The 20,143-nt window shown below is 34.6% G+C and overlaps 1 protein-coding gene across 3 annotated transcripts in view; it reads left to right on the top strand.

Moving 5' to 3' along the window:
• Window positions 1–1,766: 1,766 nt before the first annotated feature.
• Window positions 1,767–20,143, top strand: part of TBX18 (T-box transcription factor 18) — a 41,324-nt gene continuing 22,947 nt past the window's right edge. The window contains exons 1-4 of one of the 3 annotated variants that reach the window (XM_070733153.1): window positions 1,767–2,468; window positions 5,929–6,106; window positions 8,884–8,985; window positions 14,954–15,125. In XM_070733153.1, the coding sequence (XP_070589254.1) occupies window positions 2,150–2,468; window positions 5,929–6,106; window positions 8,884–8,985; window positions 14,954–15,125 (771 nt within the window). In that variant the 5' untranslated portion in view covers window positions 1,767–2,149. Of the gene's footprint in view, window positions 2,469–5,238; window positions 5,324–5,369; window positions 5,608–5,928; window positions 6,107–8,883; window positions 8,986–14,953; window positions 15,126–20,143 lie in introns of those variants that run through there. The other 2 variants (XM_070733155.1, XM_070733154.1) reach the window with 2 other exon arrangements.

Raw genomic sequence — 20,143 nt, 5'->3', positions numbered from 1 at the left:
CTACTGCTTTGGGACACCTTAATCCTCATTAGAGGTCTGGAATGAAAGAAATGCCTATAAAATAATGGGAAGAGAAGCAACAGAGAACTGGGTGACATCTTACTCTAAAACTTTAATGTGAGATGTACCGTACTCATCATCATTAATGTTAATGCCTTTGGGTTTCAGGGAGAATCTTTAATGCTCAAGGCATTTGGAATGAAATATATAATATAATGTGTGTGTGTGTATATATATACATGTATACATATATTTGTTTTTGTATTTGTTTTTGTAGATTTATATATACACTGCTCAGACAAATAGAGGGAACACTTAAACAACAGAATATAACTCCAAGTATGTCAAACTTCTGTGAAATCAAGCTGTCCGCTTAGGAAGCAACACTGATTGACAATCAATTTCATTTTGTTGTCAGCACATTCAACTTTGTACAGAACAAAGTATTCAATGAGAATATTTCATTCATTCAGATCTAGGATGTGTTATTTGAGTGTTCCCTTTATTTTTTTTCAGGAGTGTATATATATATATAAATATGTAGATTTACATATTTTGTAGATATGTAGATTTTGTAGATATGTAGATTTATATAGTTTTCGTAGATTTACACACACGTGTTTATATAGAGACAATGATATACAGTACTATTTATCATCTGGCATGATAAATGGGCTTTGGATATGAGTAAATTGTTTTGAGGAGAAACGTCTACTACAAGAATTCATTCGCTCCTATGGAATAAAGTTATTAACAGCAACTTATATCTCTTGAGCTGGCAGGCAAACTAAAACTGGCCTCAGCCACTGATCAATGACATATTGACATTTTTATTCAATTGATTGACTCAAGCCTTCCACCCTTCCAAGGGCGGTAAAATGAGGGCCCAGATGTCTGGGAGCAATATTTTTATATTGCCTAAGATTTTTTATTAATATTGATTGTTTCTTCATCGTTTATTTGACTCCTATGACAATCATTAAATGCTGTACCATATGACTCTTGACAAATCTATATTTTCTTTTATGTACACTGGGAGCCTATGCACCAAGACAAATTCCTTGTGTGTCCAGTCACACTTGGCCAATAAAGAATTCTATTCTATTCTATTCTATATGCTTACTCTCTGTAAACAGCGTAGAGAGGGCTGTATAAAGCACTGCCAAGCGGTCTATAAATCCAAACACTATTGCTATTTACTTTTTTTGCTTAAAACTTTCGCTATTTCTGTTTGCATTATTCCCATGTTAGCAATGGATAACTGAGAATGTGACGGGGGGGAAAATAGCATATCGCCCACTCCCTAAAAAGAGCAAGGACTTGGGTTTTCACTTCTCCCGTCCGCCTATCGCTTCGGTCAGGACAGAAAACGAAAGTTGGTTAACTGCCTGAAAGCGAAAGTCTCGCTCGGAGGATGCAGTCAAAGGGTCTCCAACCTTGGCGACTTTAAGCCTGGCGGACTTCAACCCCCAGAATCCCCCAGCCAGCGAAGCTCTGCTGGGGGTTCAGCGAAGCTGGCTGGGGGATTCTGGGAGTTGAAGTCCGCAAGGCTTAAAGTCGCCAAGGTTGGAGACCCCTGGACTCCAGTCAAAAAAGCACAAGCAGCCCATACACTTTGGCCTCTCTAATCGGGCACTTTTAATACCCTGTAAGGAAGAAGCAACAGGGGCGGGGGGCCAAGGCTATTCCTAATTTCTGATTGGCCAAAGTCTCCTCTTGATTGAAGTCCCGTCTCCTCCTCGCCGGGCTCCGCCCCCCATCCCAGCCACTTCACTGACACTAATGAGCGAATTCTTCCCACCGGCCTCCCGCCTGGAAGTGCTGACAGATCAAGGCAACAAATTTCAATCCCGAGCCCCAATTTGCGTCCGCAGAGCGTTTGTTACCCATGTCAGAGCCGCTCGGCCCCTCAGACGAGGCAGAGCTTGCGGGAGGAGGAGGAAGAAGAAGGGAGGACGAGCAGCAACGCTTTGGCAGACGGGGACCGCCTGGGCTTGCCAAGGGAAGGAGAGGAGGGGGCAGCGCCCGGCGGCGACCCGCTTCACCCGGCTGCTAGAAAGTGGAAGCCGAGCGGCGAGGCCTGGGAGAGCCAAGCAGCCGGCGGGGGCGAGAGAGAAAAAGCGGGAGGCTTCCACTTGGCCGCTTCGACATGGCCGAGAAGCGGAGAGCCTCGCCCTGCACCGTGCTGAGCCTCAAGGCTCACGCGTTCTCCGTGGAGGCGTTGATCGGAGCCGAGAAACAACAGCAGCCGCCGCCGCCGCCGCCGCGGCAAGCGCAACAACAGCCGCAGAAGCGACGGAAGCTAACTGGAGCCAACGGGGAAGAGACGCCGTCCGAAGGCGGGAATAGCTACGACACGGACTGCGGCGAAGGCGCCGGGCAGAGCGCCGCTTCCCCCTCAGGCGCTGAGACCTGCTCGGCCGCGCCTGAAGCAGCGAAGAGCTGTGGCGTCCGGGAGGTATCTCCCGGTAAGTGCATGCGTCCTCTTGCTTCCACAGCCCTCTTAAGAAAGACTCCCCCCCCCCCCCAATTTTCTTTGCCTGGTCATAACTGAAAAAACGGGGACGTTTTCCCTCCAAAAAGACTCCCAACGGTCCCAATCCCCAGGCTGACGTCTCTTCTCGGACCGAGAGAAGGTGGTCGTAACTTGGCTCAGCGGCCTATCCTTTCCCTTCAGTTTACCCTGAATAAATCATAACCGAGCTGTCCTGCGGTTTTCAGAAGCATCGACAGGATCTGGTCGTAGGAGAAAATGCAGTACTGTATATATATGTATATCTCCTGCATTTTATATGTGAGTGTGTGTGACATATTTTTTTGCCGAATTTGAAAATTAAGGGAGACTTGGATAGATCTATTTCGGCCATATATTTTACATATACTGTATGTATATGTATGTGTGTGTGCATGTATGTATGCATGCATGTATGTATATGTGTGTGTGTTTTCTGTCGAACACTTAATTTTCAAATTCAATTTCAAATTCAGCAAAAACGTGATAGTATGTACAGTATATATATACAGAGTATATATACAATATATATATATAATTTTAATTTTCAAATTCAGCAAAAAACATGTGACATATATATATATATATATATATATACACACACACAGTATATACAGTATATATACAGTATATATATATACATACAAATTCAGCAAAAACGTGACAGTATGTACAGTATATATATATGTAGTATGTGTATGTGTATATATACTGTGTGTGTATATATATATATATATATATATACTGTATATATACACATACGTACAGTATACACACACACACACTATATACACACACACACACACACACACACACACACACACACACACACACACGTATACTGTATAAGTAACCTGGCAAAGTTCCAATGCTCTGTTCAGTCTTTACTAATAGCAATAGTAAAGTGCTAACAACACACTAACAATGAAAAGTGTGATTTTTAGTCTGGTTTTTTTTTGTTTCTGGAAGAAATTGGTTTCTGTGGGATTTGCCCCAACTGAGTATATACTATTTATTTCATTTATTTTGTCACATTTGTATGCCGCACTTCTCCTCCCGACTAGCATGTTGCAGCTCCAGAACCACTGCTTTGTAAATTTCTTTTCCCCAATGGAAGGGGAAATCAAGGAGCTTTGTAATGTTAAAGGGAAAAGGCATAAGTTCAGTTGGAAATAAGAGAGACTAAAAGGGGGTTGCCTTTACCCTAAAGAGGAACTCATTTGCTTTGAATTTGTATAATACAGACATAACCAAACTTGATATTTTGGCCCACAGTGCTAAGCTATGGAAGGCTTTATACTGTCTAAGCTTAGTACTGTATCTTATCAATTCTTGTCTAAGCTTAGTATCTTATCAATTCTTACATGGTTTGCATAACAGAGCCCGGGAAAGAATTATCTTATCACTACTGACTGGGTAGGGTTTTTAGGCTGCAATCTTCAAAACGTATCTGGTGGTGAATTGAACTAAATGGGAATAAGCTCCCATTCAATACCCCATAGACATGTCTAAGGACTGTAATTCACTTAGGAGTTTCTCAGATGAATTGCACACGATTTGAAATCTGAGCGATTTCAATATTAAACAAGATCTTTCCATTTTGTGGACAGACATTACATTCTTAGAGGGGTAGCATAGAAATCCAATTAATAAATAAATAATAAATAGATAAATTTTGATTTCTAAGAATAATTCCATTTACTGTAAATCGCCAGTAAAACATGATTTATATTAACTTAAACATGGATGAGATGCATTTTTAACCAGATAATCTTTACTGCATTTCAACTTTTAATTGGACTGAAATGTTATTTATGACAATGAAATCAATTTTTTTTTCTGGATAGTTACAGTACTTCAAAAATATAGATGTTAATATTTTAACTTTCCCAACAGCTGCAGTGGATTTAACAATGATCCAATTCAGTTATGCAAATCACAATACACTGAATATATATTTTAGTTTCTACCCTTTAAATTGATTAAATACGGTATTATATACTTTCCTCCAAGTGAAAGAAAATATGGGTGGCCAAAGGTTTTCTTACAAACATGAATTTGGTATTTAAGCTAATTGAAATTTACAGATTTATTTTCAAATTTATTTTGGCTTGGATTGCTAAATTCATTTTGGGCAAATACCAGATGTATTCTCTCCCTGCAAGATAACCAAAGTTCATTTTGGTGCTTTTGCTTATTTTGTGATGTTTTTGTGGGCGCATCTGATAGAGGCCTAAAACCCACAAACCTTTATTTTGAAATACACCCGAAAATGAAATAATACCAAGGCTCTCTTGTTGTCTCAATTTATTTCTAAGTCAATACACCCAGGGTGGCCTTGCGCGCCTGGTACTAGATACAAATCAGTGCAGAAAGGAAGGGTCTGGATTTCAGTTAATACTTCCATTCTACCGCCTTTTAAGTAGGATTTGGGGCCTACAGACTCCAAAATCAGCTTCCAATCCATCCATCCATCCCCCCCCCAAAAAAAGCCCGCAATGAAGACATTGTAAAGCATACAGCATGGCCAGTTATCTTTCCTTAAATTGAGGCAGACTTCAGTTCAAATGGCCGTCCCTGCAAAAGGGACGGCCGCCGATAATAACCGTTTAAAAAAAGAGAGAGAGCGAATGTGAAACCAACCAGACCGCTTCTGGTTTGAAAGGCGATTTATGATTGCCAGGAAGCGGCCCCCTAATTGACGTTTAAGCCTCCGACGCCTTTTTTTTTTTTTTTTTTTGCTGCAAGGAAGCGCGAGACTACAGATCGCACGAGCAGCGCCGGCTCTTTATATGCATCTCGCCAACCCGGGTGGGCCTCGCGCTATTTTTTTTTAATGCATAGGAACGCTCGCGGTGGGGGGGAGGGAACGAATTCCCGCTTTTTCCCAGTGATATTTTTTTTCTTCCGAGGCTTTCACTTCGCTTGTCTTCTCCCCCCCCCCCCATTGTTGCCCGCTTACAAACACCCGCGTGAAATTTAGGCTCGAGGAGCCTATATGGCCATACCAAAAAATAAGCGGGGTGGGTGGGTAAGAGGACGAAAAGGAGGCACGTGCGCACTGATGCGTGGGACAGTTGACAGGAAAAGAACAGGCGAGTTGCGCTTCGGGCGGGCGCCTTTTCCCATTGAATAAAAACAAGCGTTGGTTTCGGGATTGTGGTTTCTGTGGTGTTTTTATTATTATTAATTTTTTATTATTATTATTATTATTATTATTATTATTATTATTATTATTATTATTATTATTATTATTATTATTATTATTCACCCTTCCCCACATGGGAGCTTAGAGGTAGCTTAGACCGTTAGTCGCCTCTTTTCGGGTTAGGCTTTTTAGGCCGCTTGAATTGCCCTAACCGTCCTCTCATCTCTCCCCCCTTCCCCCCCCCCCCCCCCGTTTTGCATTACTACAGGTGGGTGTGAAGAGAGTTTCTTAAACGGTACGTCGCCCCCTCTGACTCCTGCAGGCCCCTCCAAGGCTGTCTCGCCTTTACTTACCCCGCAAGTGCCTCGGGTGGACCTGCAAGGCGCGGAGCTCTGGAAACGTTTCCACGAGATCGGCACCGAGATGATTATTACCAAGGCGGGAAGGTAAAGGCAGGGCGAGCCGTCCGACTCAGTGGATGGGGGTAAAACAAAAACAACGGCAGTGCCGCTAAATCTAAGAAGTCGCCCAGCTCCGACATTCAGAAATGGAATTTCCCTTTGGGTAGAAGGTTTTACGGTCGAATTATGTTCCCTTAGAATATGGTGGTTTACATTCAATCACAGAACCGATCTCATTCCACCCCAACGTATTTTGCTGGTGGGTGGGTTTTCAAATACACACGGAATAACCATCGCGCGGAGTGTTTTTAACGTTAACTATAAAGCGCTCTTCCATCCCCTCGGTTTTGATTTGGAGCTAAATCTTGAAGTCAGAATATGTTTTGGAATGATAAACCAAATCGAAAGGCAAACTGTCTCCAGGCGCATATATTCAGAATTACAAGGATTACAGTATATGTAAATCGTTTGAGCTAATTATGATGTTCCTATATTGCCAGACTTAGAGATATATACTGCTCAAAAGAATAAAGGGAACATTCAAATAACACATCCTAGATCTGAATGAATGAAATATTCTCATTGAATACTTTGTTCTGTACAAAGTTGAATGTGCACAACAGCATGTGAAATTGATTGTCACTCAGTGTTGCTTCCTAAGTGGACAGTTTCATTTCACAGAAGTTTGATTTACTTGGAGTTATATTGTGTTGTTTAAGTGTTCCCTTTATTTTTTTGAGCAGTGTATTTTAAAACGGGCAGTTTTAGTAACAGTCTTAAAATGATGTTATTCCCTCCTCCTACTCACTGATCTTCAGTATATTCTTTGGAAAGGCTATTGGTTTGGAATTGTTTATTATCAATATTGATCAGTCTGTTTTTTTTTTAAAAAGTATAATAGGTATGGCTTGAAATTTTATTCTTTGTTGCACCTATTTTTTGTTCATAATAGTGAAAATATTTCACTTACCATTTCTAGCATCCTGAAGTCTGAATAAAATTTCTCTAGATGTTTTCTGATAGAAAATCAGAAGATTAGATCAGAAGCAAAATATTCAGGAGAGATTATTGATTGCCTTTGGTTTTCTGCTTCAGATAATTTGTATTGTCTAAAGTATTTTTCATGTTCAAACTTTCACCACTATGCTAATTAAAGATAAACAAGTTGGAAGTTTAAATTATCTCTTAAGATGTAATAATATTTAAGAATGGTGCATATGGATTTAAATTGCTGATATGTGAAAATAATTTAACAAATAATGAAGCTGGAGAGGCCATTAGAGAATGATAAATGATGCAGAATGTGAGCAATGGTAGGTTTCCTGTCCATTATTTTAATAAAACTACATTTTCCTAATAATAACCTTTTTTTATTTTCTAAAGAATGTATACAATCTGATAAAAATCTGCATGGTAGAAATGTATCTGAATGTATTAAAAATGACAAACAAATTTGATTGAAACCATATGTTACCTTCTTCATTTTCAGAGAGGCTTTATTAATTATTGAAATGTAGTATTAAAAAACACAAGATAACACTTGGTTTAACAATTTTCCTGTCAAATTTTCTTTATCTTACAGATTAAAAATGGTTAGTTTTGCTTGTTGGTTTTTAAAAACATGTTAACAATTTTATTATTTTTACAAAGTAATTTAGATTTCATTATTTTTTAGAAAAAAAACAGAATTTTAGGAAAATGAAACTTTATGCTCTCTATGAAAATAAAAAGATACTATTTCTTTGTTATGAATTCCTTTAAAGCTAAGACAGTTTAAACTCAAGAACTAATTTGAGAAATATAGTACAGTACTGTACTTCATAAATTTCATTTAGACAGTAACAAAATTGCTGTTAATTTTTCTTTTAATGAAATAATTTTGGAATTAATTTTCCTCTTTCAGGGTGATGGGCAGTTTAGAAATATAAATACATTTATAATACCTATAAAATACTATATTTAATTCTTTTTACTTAAAAAGTGGGGGAAATAATTCATAATTGAGTTTATACAGAAGTAAATTCCATTTGCATTTTTGGAATTTATTTCTAAATACAAATTTAGAATTGTGCCTTTATGGATAAATATGTTTCTATATAATACAGTATATGTATATACAGGTAATTCAAATGTAACCATGATTTGAAGATATTCACACTTGTGGATACATATCCCGTCCCCAAACATTATAAGTAGTATAACCCTGTCCTGAAAAATTCACCTCTAAAACTATGCTTATTGTTTCTGTAACATGCATTCACTGCTGAAAAGGTGACATACTATAACCTCTCACTATGTTAATTGTAAGTGATAAAGGCAAGTGATCTTCTTTTCCCATGACAACTGGTAGTTTTCATCATCTGTTTACATATCAATTAGGGTGTGCATGCATGTATGTATGCATGTAATGGTAGAGGGAAAGTCTATTTACATTCAGGGCTCTAAGATATGAAAATGAGCCATATCTACTTTTGAGAAAATATTTTTGAGCATCAGATTTCTGAGTGGCTGCTCAGCCTGGGATAATAGTTTTAAAAGAAAGCAAAAATAACTTGCTAATTCACATCTACGTATACTTATGTGCAGTTGAATGTGTTCTTTGAAGGAATGTCACTAACGAATAAAATACTGTACATGTAAAAGTTGTTGAGACATAATATGAGGGTTGTTTAGTGAATGAATTGGCTCTGATGATATAAAAAGGGAGGGGAAAATATCTTTCAGATAACTTTAAATGAGAAAGAGTTGAGGCTTTTACTTCAATCATGTTCCTGATTTTGTGTCCAAATCTGTTTTTTATTAAATACTCTTTCTTTATTCAGACGGATGTTTCCTGCAATGCGAGTGAAAATTTCAGGCCTAGATCCTCATCAGCAGTATTACATTGCTATGGATATTGTCCCTGTAGACAACAAAAGATACAGGTAAAGTAGCATTAATATTTAATACATGGAATGAGGGAAATATCTTTTATTTGGAAAATAGCAAAGATTGTGCTTAATTCCCTTCCAAATTCCTATCTTCTTTTCACCCATGAACAATCCCAAAGTTGGTGATTGTTTTTTTTTTGTGTTTGAGTTGCATTATACATTTGGTTTGTTATCAATTTTTTTTCTCTTGTAAACCACAGTTTTTAGTAAGACTGAAATGAAGTGGATTGTGTTTACTGTGTGCAAATCACTTTGCTAGCCTAATTAAGAATAACACTGCATGAATACGGAACTACTCAGTGGCTAAAATTACAAGTATAAAAGGCAGCTGTAATTTGTCTATTTGCTGTGGAAACTATGTCTTTACCTAATGTCTTTACCTATGTCTTTACCTAATTAGAATATGATAGAACCATTCAAGAATACATGTGATGTATGTTAATTTTCCCAGAATTGTATTCATTTCTTTGGGCTATATAAACTGAAAAATATCCATCAAAATTGGAGAACACCATTAATGATAGTATTTGAATGTAATGGTCTTTACCTAATCAAGAGGCAAAGGTGATGTGGTATGCCTTATTGAGATCTTGACATTTGATTAGTTCTAGGGACAGTACCAGAAACCTCTTCCAGCTAATGGAAATCCTGGATGTGAGTACAAAAGCTAAAAGAAGAAATGTACTTGTTTTGCTTAAGCCATAAAAAAGTAATGGGGTGGAGTTGCTTCATGAATCAGTTATGATAAAGCATGTCTTTAAAGCTTATACCTGGTCTTAAAAAGAGAAGGAAATGGAAGAAATGCTCAGCAATTTGAATACTCTAGATCTGCCTTGAATTTGTTAATATTTTATTCTTGTAAGCCGCCCTGAATCTGCTAGGAGAAGGGCGGCCTATAAATTCAATAAATAAACAAATAAATTCAAGATGGGATATTTTTGCATATGTTTTACTAGACAGAATACAGTCTACATACCCATAATGGAATTATGATTATTCCACACCATATTGGTAGTCCTTGGGTATTTCTTTGTTAGGGTATATGTACTGTATAGCAGTTGATTTTCACGCAATCTCCAGTAGCAAAGGTGTAGCAAAAATAGTTGTTCAATTATTCTTGTGTATACTTCATGAAGTTAAACAAATGTCCTGAGATAGATAAGATTAGATTGTATTTTTAAATTAAAATGAAAGTTGAAGAGACATTAATAGAATACTTGAGAAAGTTTGACAGAATGTAGAACAGAAACCTATTTTAAAAATATTTCAAAAGAGAAATGGAACAAATATAATTTTCTTCTCTATTATCATAGTATGTGTGCTAGTTAAGTAATGGACCCTTTGTTGGTATACATAGATTTATATTTGGGCTAAGAAATAATAAAACTGACTCATTACATCCAGTTAAGCAAAGGATTTTGCAGATAAATTCATTCATATCCATTACATTCAAATACTATCATTAATGGTGTTCTCCAATTTTGATGGATATTTTTCAGTTTATATAGCCCAAAGAAATGAATACAATTCTGGGAAAATTAACATACATCACATGTATTCTTGAATGGTTCTATCATATTCTAATTAATAGAAAGAAGCTAGCCTTGAATCCCATTTTGTTGTGTGATTTCCAGATTTTAATAAAACATGTTTAGGAGCATATAATGGCATGCCATATACATTTGCCTCCTTGAGAATATTGTACAACTTACTGAGGGTCACTTGAACATGGGTTGATGGTTATTATGAAATTGAAATTATTTTAACTGTTTTAGTAATGCCCTTCCATTGAGCATTTGATAGGAGAATGAGTTTTTTTGTAATCCTCTTTAAACCTTTATCAGTTTTAAACAGCATAGTTTCCTTTTGATGATTGTCCCTTGCTTTTCATCTTGGTGTTACCAAAAATTGGATGATTCCTAGTCCTATCTGTCATAATCCAAAGATAATGTTGATTTTTTTGAAATACAGTTTGGTATGGATTGGATGAGAACAAACAAAATGAAAGCATCTAGTTGCTCTTGGCTTGTAAAAAGATAAGCAAATTGGGGTCCAGATACTTAGTTTGGGGATATCTGTAGATTTTATTTATTGATTGATTTGATTTGATTTGGATGCCGCCCCTCTCCGCAGACTCGGGGCGGCTAACAACAGCAATAAGCAGTATACAGTAGAACAAAATCCAATACTAAAAACAGTTAAAAACCCATTATATAAAAACCAATCATACATACAGACATACCATGCATAAAATTGTAAAGTCCTAGGGGGAAGTGTATCTCAGTTCCCCCATGCCTGGCAGCAGAAGTGGGTTTTAAGCAGCTTTCAAAAGGCAAGGAGGGTGGGGGCAATTCTAATCTCTGGGGGGAGTTGGTTCCAGAGGGCCGGGGCCACCACAGAGAAGGCTCTTCCCCTGGGCCCCGCCAAGTGACATTGTTTTGTTGACGGGACCCGGAGAAGACCCACTCTGTGGGACCTAACTGGTCGCTGGGATTTGTGCAGCAGAAGGCGGTCCCTGAGGTAATCAGTTTGGATACTTCCTTTTCATGGGAGTTGTTTGTTCAGCTCCAAATATGCCTGCTTAATGTGTCGGAATCGGCACTGGTAAGACACTGGTTACATCTGGATTAGATCACTTCCATACTATGTAAGGTTGCTTTTGAAGATTGGAAATTTCAGCTAACTTAAAATGCCACAGCCAGGCTGTATATACTTAGACTAGTTATAGAAAGAGTGTAACTTTTTGACTACAATATATGACTGGTAGTTTGTTTATGAGTAGAATTCAGAATGTTTGTTATAAATTCATATCTAAGATAGGTTTATTGAAGAATTGTCTTCTGTGAGATGAACTGCCCAACTGTCAGATTCTTCCAACTAGGCTCCTTCTCTATCTCCTCCAAGTTTTATACACATTGGTGTAAATTGGAGAGTCTTTTTGAATGGTTTGTACCATATTTGGAAATCACAGATGAACAAAAACTGGTTGGTAGCTTTCTGCTAACATGCAAAAATAATTTTATTCAAGCCAATATTTGATTTCATTCAAAAAGTTATGTCTCTTTTGCTCCTCTGCATTTAAACCTTTATTTCATTTAATAATGTTCATGTCATTGTACTAATTTTAAATTGTTTTTAAATCAAGGAATATAACTATTAACCATATTGGATACATAATTAAATTACATAGAATTAATATTTTTTTCTGGTTTTTAATATTGAAAATCCAGGGTAGATAGCAGGAGACTGAATTTTAATTTCACTTTAGCTATGAAATCTGTTTGTTGGATGACTGGGCTGTTTATCAGTTGTCTTTAACTTTCAACTGGTTGCTTCGTGACTGTTCAAAGTTACAACAAATGATAGTACTGTATAGAAAATACTTGAAAAGTTTGGTTCAGTTATTTAATATTTGCTGTTATTTCTGTGCAATTGTTTGCGATCACTGAATGGCTGTCATTAACATTTATTAGTTATGCTAATTTAAGATTTCAGTCTTATAAATCTTTGCCAAGGTGGTATATATCTGCAATTCCCATAAGAATTCCTACATTTGTAGGAAGGAAAATTACAATCTTTGCTATAAAATTAGGTGGGTTTTACACATTCATTTTTCTGAGGAAGAGATTGTGGTTTATTGGAAGTACGTTTAAACCATTGTTTGAAAATGTGTTGTTGTTTTTTTTTAAATCCAAATTATTTAATAATATAATATATACAACATCCTTATATTCTCCTTTCTCCAACCCTGATTTACCTTTTGGATTTATAAAAATAGCACAGTTCTGCATTTCATATGTTCTGAAATGTCATCCTAATTGATTCTAGTGCATAATATTGTGATAATAATTTAGTATTATTTATCATCATCATCACCACCACCATTATCATCATCATTATTGTTATTATTATTATTACTATTATTACTATGTCATTTATTAAAACAGCTAAGAAACTTCAGTTATATAAGGGTCAAATAAATATAATTAAAGACAGATTAATAAAACATTTTTATGAATCTGAATTGCACTTGATCATCTTCAATTGTGGATCTTAAATACATTTTCTAAATCTTATTCAATAGGATTTCTTTGCTTAAGATTGTTCCATTCATCAGGAATGCAAATATGTTTGCAGGTGTTATATAAAAAGCTATATTTCTAAAACAACCTAATTTTTAATTTAATGTTTAAAATATTTATTTTTTACTACTAGCTTTAGTGAAACTTAAAGTTATAACTCATGCAGATAATTTCTCGTTTTTATTTAATTCTGCACAGAAATAAGAATGTTAATGACTAAAAATAAGAATGTATTATGAATAAACTTTCTGCTAAATGATTACTTAACTGTATGGTAAGAAATGTTCTAAATATAGATTTAATGTTTCGATATACCACCCAGAGCCAATTTAGAAATAGAACATATAAATAAATAAATTTAGTGGGTTTTGACCAAATCGGGTTCCGACCAAAAAATTCACAATTATTTGTGGCTGATTTCTCCTTCTGTGCCATTTTTTTTCTTTTTTGGGTACGTGTCATATTTCCAAAATTAGGTTCGGGTCATGACTAAATCGGTTTGCGATCAAAGTTATGGAACAAATTATGGTTGAGACCATAGGTTCTACTATAGATAGATACTTTGCATCTATTGTTTCTGATTGTTGAGTTGATGAATCTGTTTTCTTGGCAGAAAGAAGGGATATTGATTTTGCTGATTTATTTTTCCTGTTCAACCCTTTCAACTTTCATCCCTCTGGATTAGGTCAAAATCCACCTTAATCTAATATTTCATTTCTCAATAATGGATGCTTTTCTGCATTTACAAGCATGAAAAAGACATGCCATGGTACTTTGTATCTGCTATCTGGAAGCTTTTTGCCTCAACTTTGTTCAAAACTAATAAGTCTATGATAGTCTTACCTTCATGAATCTTCTTTTAAAGCCACACAGATTAATGGCTATCATCATATTTTACTGTGGTGAATTGGTGGATAATTCAGTACAGTCTGTTGTGAAATAAAGGTACTGTATTGTTGGATTGCAAGGAGAAGGAAGCATTGATAAAAGCTGTCTCTGTCCTCCCTTCTCATTCACCATGCATTGCTGGGTCAAAAGTCTTTCCCATTAACAAAAGTCTTTCTGTGGGTTGCAGTTTTAACACCTTTACCTGGTATTAACTCTTACATAACACATAGTTTATCCCTGTACTAAGGACATATTTTCACTTTGTAAGATAACAAACCTGATTGTTTTGCTTTTCCAAGCAAAGTCTTTGTTTATTCAAATTATTTTTGAATTGCTTTAATTGATGAGGGATTTGGAACAAAAATTTCTATCTATAGTTCAATTTACTGATAGAAAAATACTGACTTAATTTATTCAATAATTCAACCTGTTTTATTAAAATATGACCACTAAATTTAAATTATATAATAGCTGTATTTTTCTTTACGGTAAAAAAGTAATGCTGACTCCCCAAATATGTTGCTGTGCCTGACTTTCTGGAACAGAATTCCACTCCCCATTCCCCCCAAGGTTTGCATGGCCCCAGTTCTGCTGTGTTTAGGAAAGCCTTAAGACAGGACTCTTCTTGAAAACACTGGGCTTAGACAGTGCTTGAATTCAATAGCACATAGCAGACTTTTAATCTGTTTTCTTTGGTGTGGTGGTTTTACTAGTGTTTTGGTTTTTTGATGTTTTTAACCTTGTAAGCCACCCAGAATCTCTTGGAAAGTAGGCAGCCTTAGAAAGTAAGAAAATAATAATTATTTATTTACTATATTGTTTTTCATGCCAAAGCATCTTGAAGCAATTTTGAAGTAAAATGCATAATAAATCCTGCTTAAAAACAATATAAAATAACCATTAAGTAAAATCTAAAGGGGAGAGTATACTGATATTACAGCAAACTTGCAAAAGAATATTTTCATTGTGGATGTCATAAATCTCTCCCATAGGTATGTTTATCATAGTTCCAAATGGATGGTAGCTGGAAATGCTGACTCACCCGTGCCTGCCCGTGTGTACATACATCCAGATTCACCTGCCTCAGGAGAGACCTGGATGCGGCAAGTGATTAGCTTTGATAAACTGAAGCTTACAAACAATGAACTGGATGACCAGGGTCATGTGAGTTTTTTTATATATTTATTTTTTAGCAACATTAGCATAAGGCAGCCACTCTTAAAAATAAATTAATAAACCTTTGGACTTAACAAACATTGATTGATTTAGTAAAACTTATGTGAGCTTTGTTAATGAATGTTTTCATATTTTCCCACATTAGTAATAGTTTCCATCAGATGTTTCTTGGGGCCTTTGGACAGAAACAAAATTGAGCATATGAAAAATATCAAAACTGAAAGTAAAGAATAAACAGTATAGTTTGCCTTTCTCTCTTCGGTTGTGGATCTTTTAAAAAAGTAAAAACATAAACTATAAATCCTTAAAATAAGTGTTCTCATCATACAGGAACCATAGGTGCACTAAAGAAAATGTATCTCGTGATTTAATAATTTTTGCAAATATCCCATGAGCTTTATGCTATACTCAAAAAGAATAACATTAGAGCAGTATTCACTCTGATAATGATTTATTACCTACCTTTTCACAGCTGAAGCTCATTATATCTGCAAAACTGGAAGGGAATTGTATAGTTTAGTTATTTGTTTGAAAACTCCAAATTGTTTAGTTATGATACTAGCTCATCTGATAATATATATTATATACCATAGGGATATTTCCATGTTAAAACATTAGTATCTTTAAAATGATTAAAATACAACTCATATTTTATAATAACAATAATATACAAATATTTTTAAGTTGAGTATTTTTTGATAATTTTCATAAATTCAGAAATAGGTGACTACTTGGACTTAGAAAAATACTGTATTTTGGAGGTACATAAAGGCCTTTTTAAGAATACAGAATACAATCTTTCTTTTTGTATGTTACCTTAATCTACTTTAGCTTGCAATTTTAAGTGAAATGTGGTTTAGATTGAATATTACAGTAGATTGAATATTTTAAATTGCATTTAAATTTTCTAATTTTGCTTAATTATCTAATCTGGAAAATCTTTACATAATTCTGGAAAATCTCTTATGAAACTTTGATATTTATTAAGTTTATATTATTATCATTATGTTTTCTTTTCCCCCCTTTTATTATTGACAGATTACCTGTCTCTTCATGACAGTGCTGCAAGCTTAATTGTGGCTGAAAAGCGGCGTACTGATTTTTAATTCTTTTGTAAATGATCTTTTAGATGGCAGTGCAGCTTTGTAAGGTAGTTAAAATTAAATCATTTTTAAGATAGTGTGATTCTGTGAGACCCTCAAGAGAATCAAATAAAAAAGAGATAAAGAGTAATAATAGTACTGTAATTCCAATCATTTTGGGAAAAACTGTGGGATTTCTGCATCTAATTTGAACAAGAGTAGAGAAAGAGGCCTCAGATTTCAATTTCTTTTTTAGAAGAAAGCTGTGGTCTTATCAAACACTATTTTACTATAATCAGTTTAAATTATTCAGAAGCAGCTGGTATTCAAGCCTCTATGACAGTGTTTCTCAACCTTTCTAATGCCGTGAATCCCTTAATACAGTTCCTCATTTTGTGGTGACCCCCAACCATAAGTCTAGTGCCAATTCTCTCAACAAAGCTTTAATTTGATTGGCAGGAAGGTCAGAGGGATACCCCCATTCTAAACGCCTGATTGGTTGGATTGTAAAAATATGTTCCAAGGCACCAGAATAGAAGCTTTAGTTCCTAACACTATGGGAAATTTGTCTTTTCTCATGGTCTTAGGTGACCTCTGTGAAATGGTCGATTGACCCCTCCCAAAAGCGTCCCAACCCGCAGGTTGAGAATCACATGAGATGAATAATACCTCATGAGAGGTATAGAAAGCAAATTTTCTATAACTTTTAAATCTTGTATATAGATTTACTTAAATCCTCTCTGAATTAAAGCTTAACTAATTATTATTTATGTTGTAGTTTAGAATTAAGGAAGTACACTGTTAATGAATATATCAATTTGGAAGAAAGTCAGGTAGCTGTCTTCTGGATCATTTGAAAAAATACACATCCAAATGATTCAAAACTAACAAATTTGATATAAAAGTTTATATTAAAAATGAGATTTGAATAATGTCATTGTTACCCAGTCAGGGTTATAAAGTGGAGAAAGATGTTTTGATTATTTAGCCATCAAGATTGAATAAAAAGGTTTTTCGAAATGGTGGGATAATTGCACATTGAATAAATCACAAGGGATTATGTGTCTTTTGTAAATAGATAGATATTGATACAATATTGTTTATATTAGTGTTATTGTAAGCTTGTAGATATATTAAATGTTATATAATTTAAACTTAACTTAAACTTAAATGCTGTGGGCATTTAAGTGTATTGATTTTGAAAGCTTCTGACAGTTTTTAATATAGAAATAATTCTCAATTCAAAAATACAAAAAATAGTAAATTTTGCTTGTTCCAAAACATATGAAATTAAAAATAGTTCAGATTAAATTGCTTATTCAAACATTTACATTTTCCATTTACATCAATGTCACCTTGATGAAATTTTAATATTTCAAGAAATATTTTATAGTGTTGGGAATTAGGACATCTTGCAGTATCTTGCATAGATATTTTTGCAGAGGTCAAATTATCTCTTTATATATGGAATTCCTGTTGATTGAATTAAATAAAAATAACAATACTTACAAAGCGATCTAATTCTATTGACTATAATAGCACCATGGGATAGTTTTAGAAAATATAGCATACCACATTTTAAAATCCCTGTATTCTACACTATTCTATTTCTTTTATCTGGACTAAAATGTCTGTAGAACAGAATTTTATACTGAATTTATTTCACCTTCATATAGGCTGAAAATTATTTGTAATATCAACCATATTTCCTAAATGTTCTCAAAATGGTATTTCTAAAGATTTTTTTCCTCATAAATTTATATGAGGATTTATATAAAAATCATATGAATAATTTATATTCATTGTTGAACTAATGAAAGTTGAAGGGGTACAGATTCATTTTACTAAGCCAAAGGATACTTTTGTTCTCTCTTTGTATTCATAATACTTAACAATAACTCTAGTTTCTTCTCTCAAATATACAAATAAATATATAAATTCAAGTTTGCCTTTATTGCTTTGTTTTCTTTGTTAATTATTTTAAGATTTATTATATTCTTTCACTAACATAAAAACAATTTTACTAGTATTAAAAATTTGGCTTGTTTATTCACTGTAATGTAAACAATTAACATGCTTACTCCTAAAATAATAATACCTGTTCTTGAAATATTTTTCTGCATTCGGTTTGTTTTTTTTAATAGTTCCCACATTTTAACTCTCGCCTTAAAGGGGGTGGTCCTCTTTCAGTCATGGTTGCAAAATTATAGTTAAAAGCATAAAAAAGGCACTGATTTAAAAAACAAAAGCAGATAAAAATACCAACATACTAGTATATATTTAAATTATGCCCTTTCTTCACTTGAAGTTATGATTGGTACCATAATGCTCTGGAAATCTTTGTGTTTCTCCATCACCATAACCCATATTTTAAACAAACTTACCTTTGCCTTTCAGAAAAATAAGCAGTTGTTCCTGCTGTATCTCTTGAATTTTACTGTGTTTCCCACTCTTAGACATTTTAGGGGAGGCATTTTCATGTGACCAATTCACAACATTGCATTTTCATACCAATTAGTATCTCAGAAGACAAGATATTAACTAGACTAGAGCCAGGACTGCATCTTGTTTTTCAAGTAAACCAGGGTAAATTAAGAGTTGATTTGTTTTAAAGACCACTAGTGAGGAAAGACTCTGATAAACCTTCAGTCCAACACATAATTAGGCAACTTGATGGTCTCTGGTTGAAAACATTATTAATTTTCAATGGCATGAATTATCTTAAAATATATGTATGCCTCAAAGGGTGGGTGGGTTCTAATTATTCCCCATCAATTCGCATCACAACATTTTGCTTTTATCAGTCTATTTTCTTATCTTGTTTTGCAGTATTTAGATCACTAAAACATCCACGTTAGTTGGACTTTTTATCTCCGTGTTATCTTTTAAAGATACAACAAATCATAATGCCTATTTATAGCAATTTCTTCCTCTGTTTACATTTGTGTTTCATCTGCAGCACTTCTAAACTTGCTCAAACAATAAGAGAGTTTCAAATAAAAGAGTTACAAATGGGAAAGGGAAAGCATAATGGGAAAGCTTGAAATTAATTAGCATTCAAGCTAGAGTATAGTATTAAACATTAAAAAAAAATACTAGGCTTTTCGTGTTGAACTTTAAAAAAATATTATTTCACAATCACAATTTTTTTTATCTCATTCACATTCAGGAATGTATACATCCAGAAAAATATATTGAATTGAAATGAGAGATACTTATTTCATCTTGAATATTATTCTAATCCTGTATGTGTAAATTGTAATAGCCGATTTGCTGGCATGCCCAGTACTTTTTAGCAAAACAAAGAAACATAAAAACTCAGTTCATTAATTTCATCCAGAAGGCTTTGACATGAAAATAAGTTAAAAGTCTAAGCCCTGTTTCTTTTTTTGAAGCTTGTATCCAAGGAATTGTCTTCATAAAAATGAAGAGAGAATTTACAGAGTAATTTCTATGTTTCTATGTTTCTAATTTTTACTTTTTACTTTTTTTCTTGGAAATAATAGTTCACAACACATTGGCCTCTCATTCTTAAAGGGAAGATTATCTTTACTTTTAATTTCCAACTAGTCCCAGAATTCTCTTGTATTGAGAAGAAATCATTCATGTATGTTGTATTATCTGAAGACATTTTGTCTCGATGAGGTCCCACTCATCATCTTCGGGCTAGTGTCTTCAGTTTTGTGTTCGGACGAACAAAGCCAAAGACACCAGCCTGAAGATGACAAGTGGGACCTTGTTGAAACGTCGCTAGGAGTCTGAACCTTACACGAGAAAAAAACTGAATATGCCAAGTCTTACATGTATGTAGTTGTGTATGTGTATGTACATATATACACATACTTATACATACATACATACATATACATACACACATACATATACATATTCACACTCACACACACATATATATTTGCAGAAGTC

The sequence above is a fragment of the Erythrolamprus reginae genome, chromosome 1 (genome assembly GCF_031021105.1).
Source record: "Erythrolamprus reginae isolate rEryReg1 chromosome 1, rEryReg1.hap1, whole genome shotgun sequence".
Classification (NCBI taxonomy): domain Eukaryota; kingdom Metazoa; phylum Chordata; class Lepidosauria; order Squamata; family Dipsadidae; genus Erythrolamprus; species Erythrolamprus reginae.
Note: the sequence above shows the minus strand (reverse complement) of the source record. Positions and strands in the feature narration are given on the sequence as shown.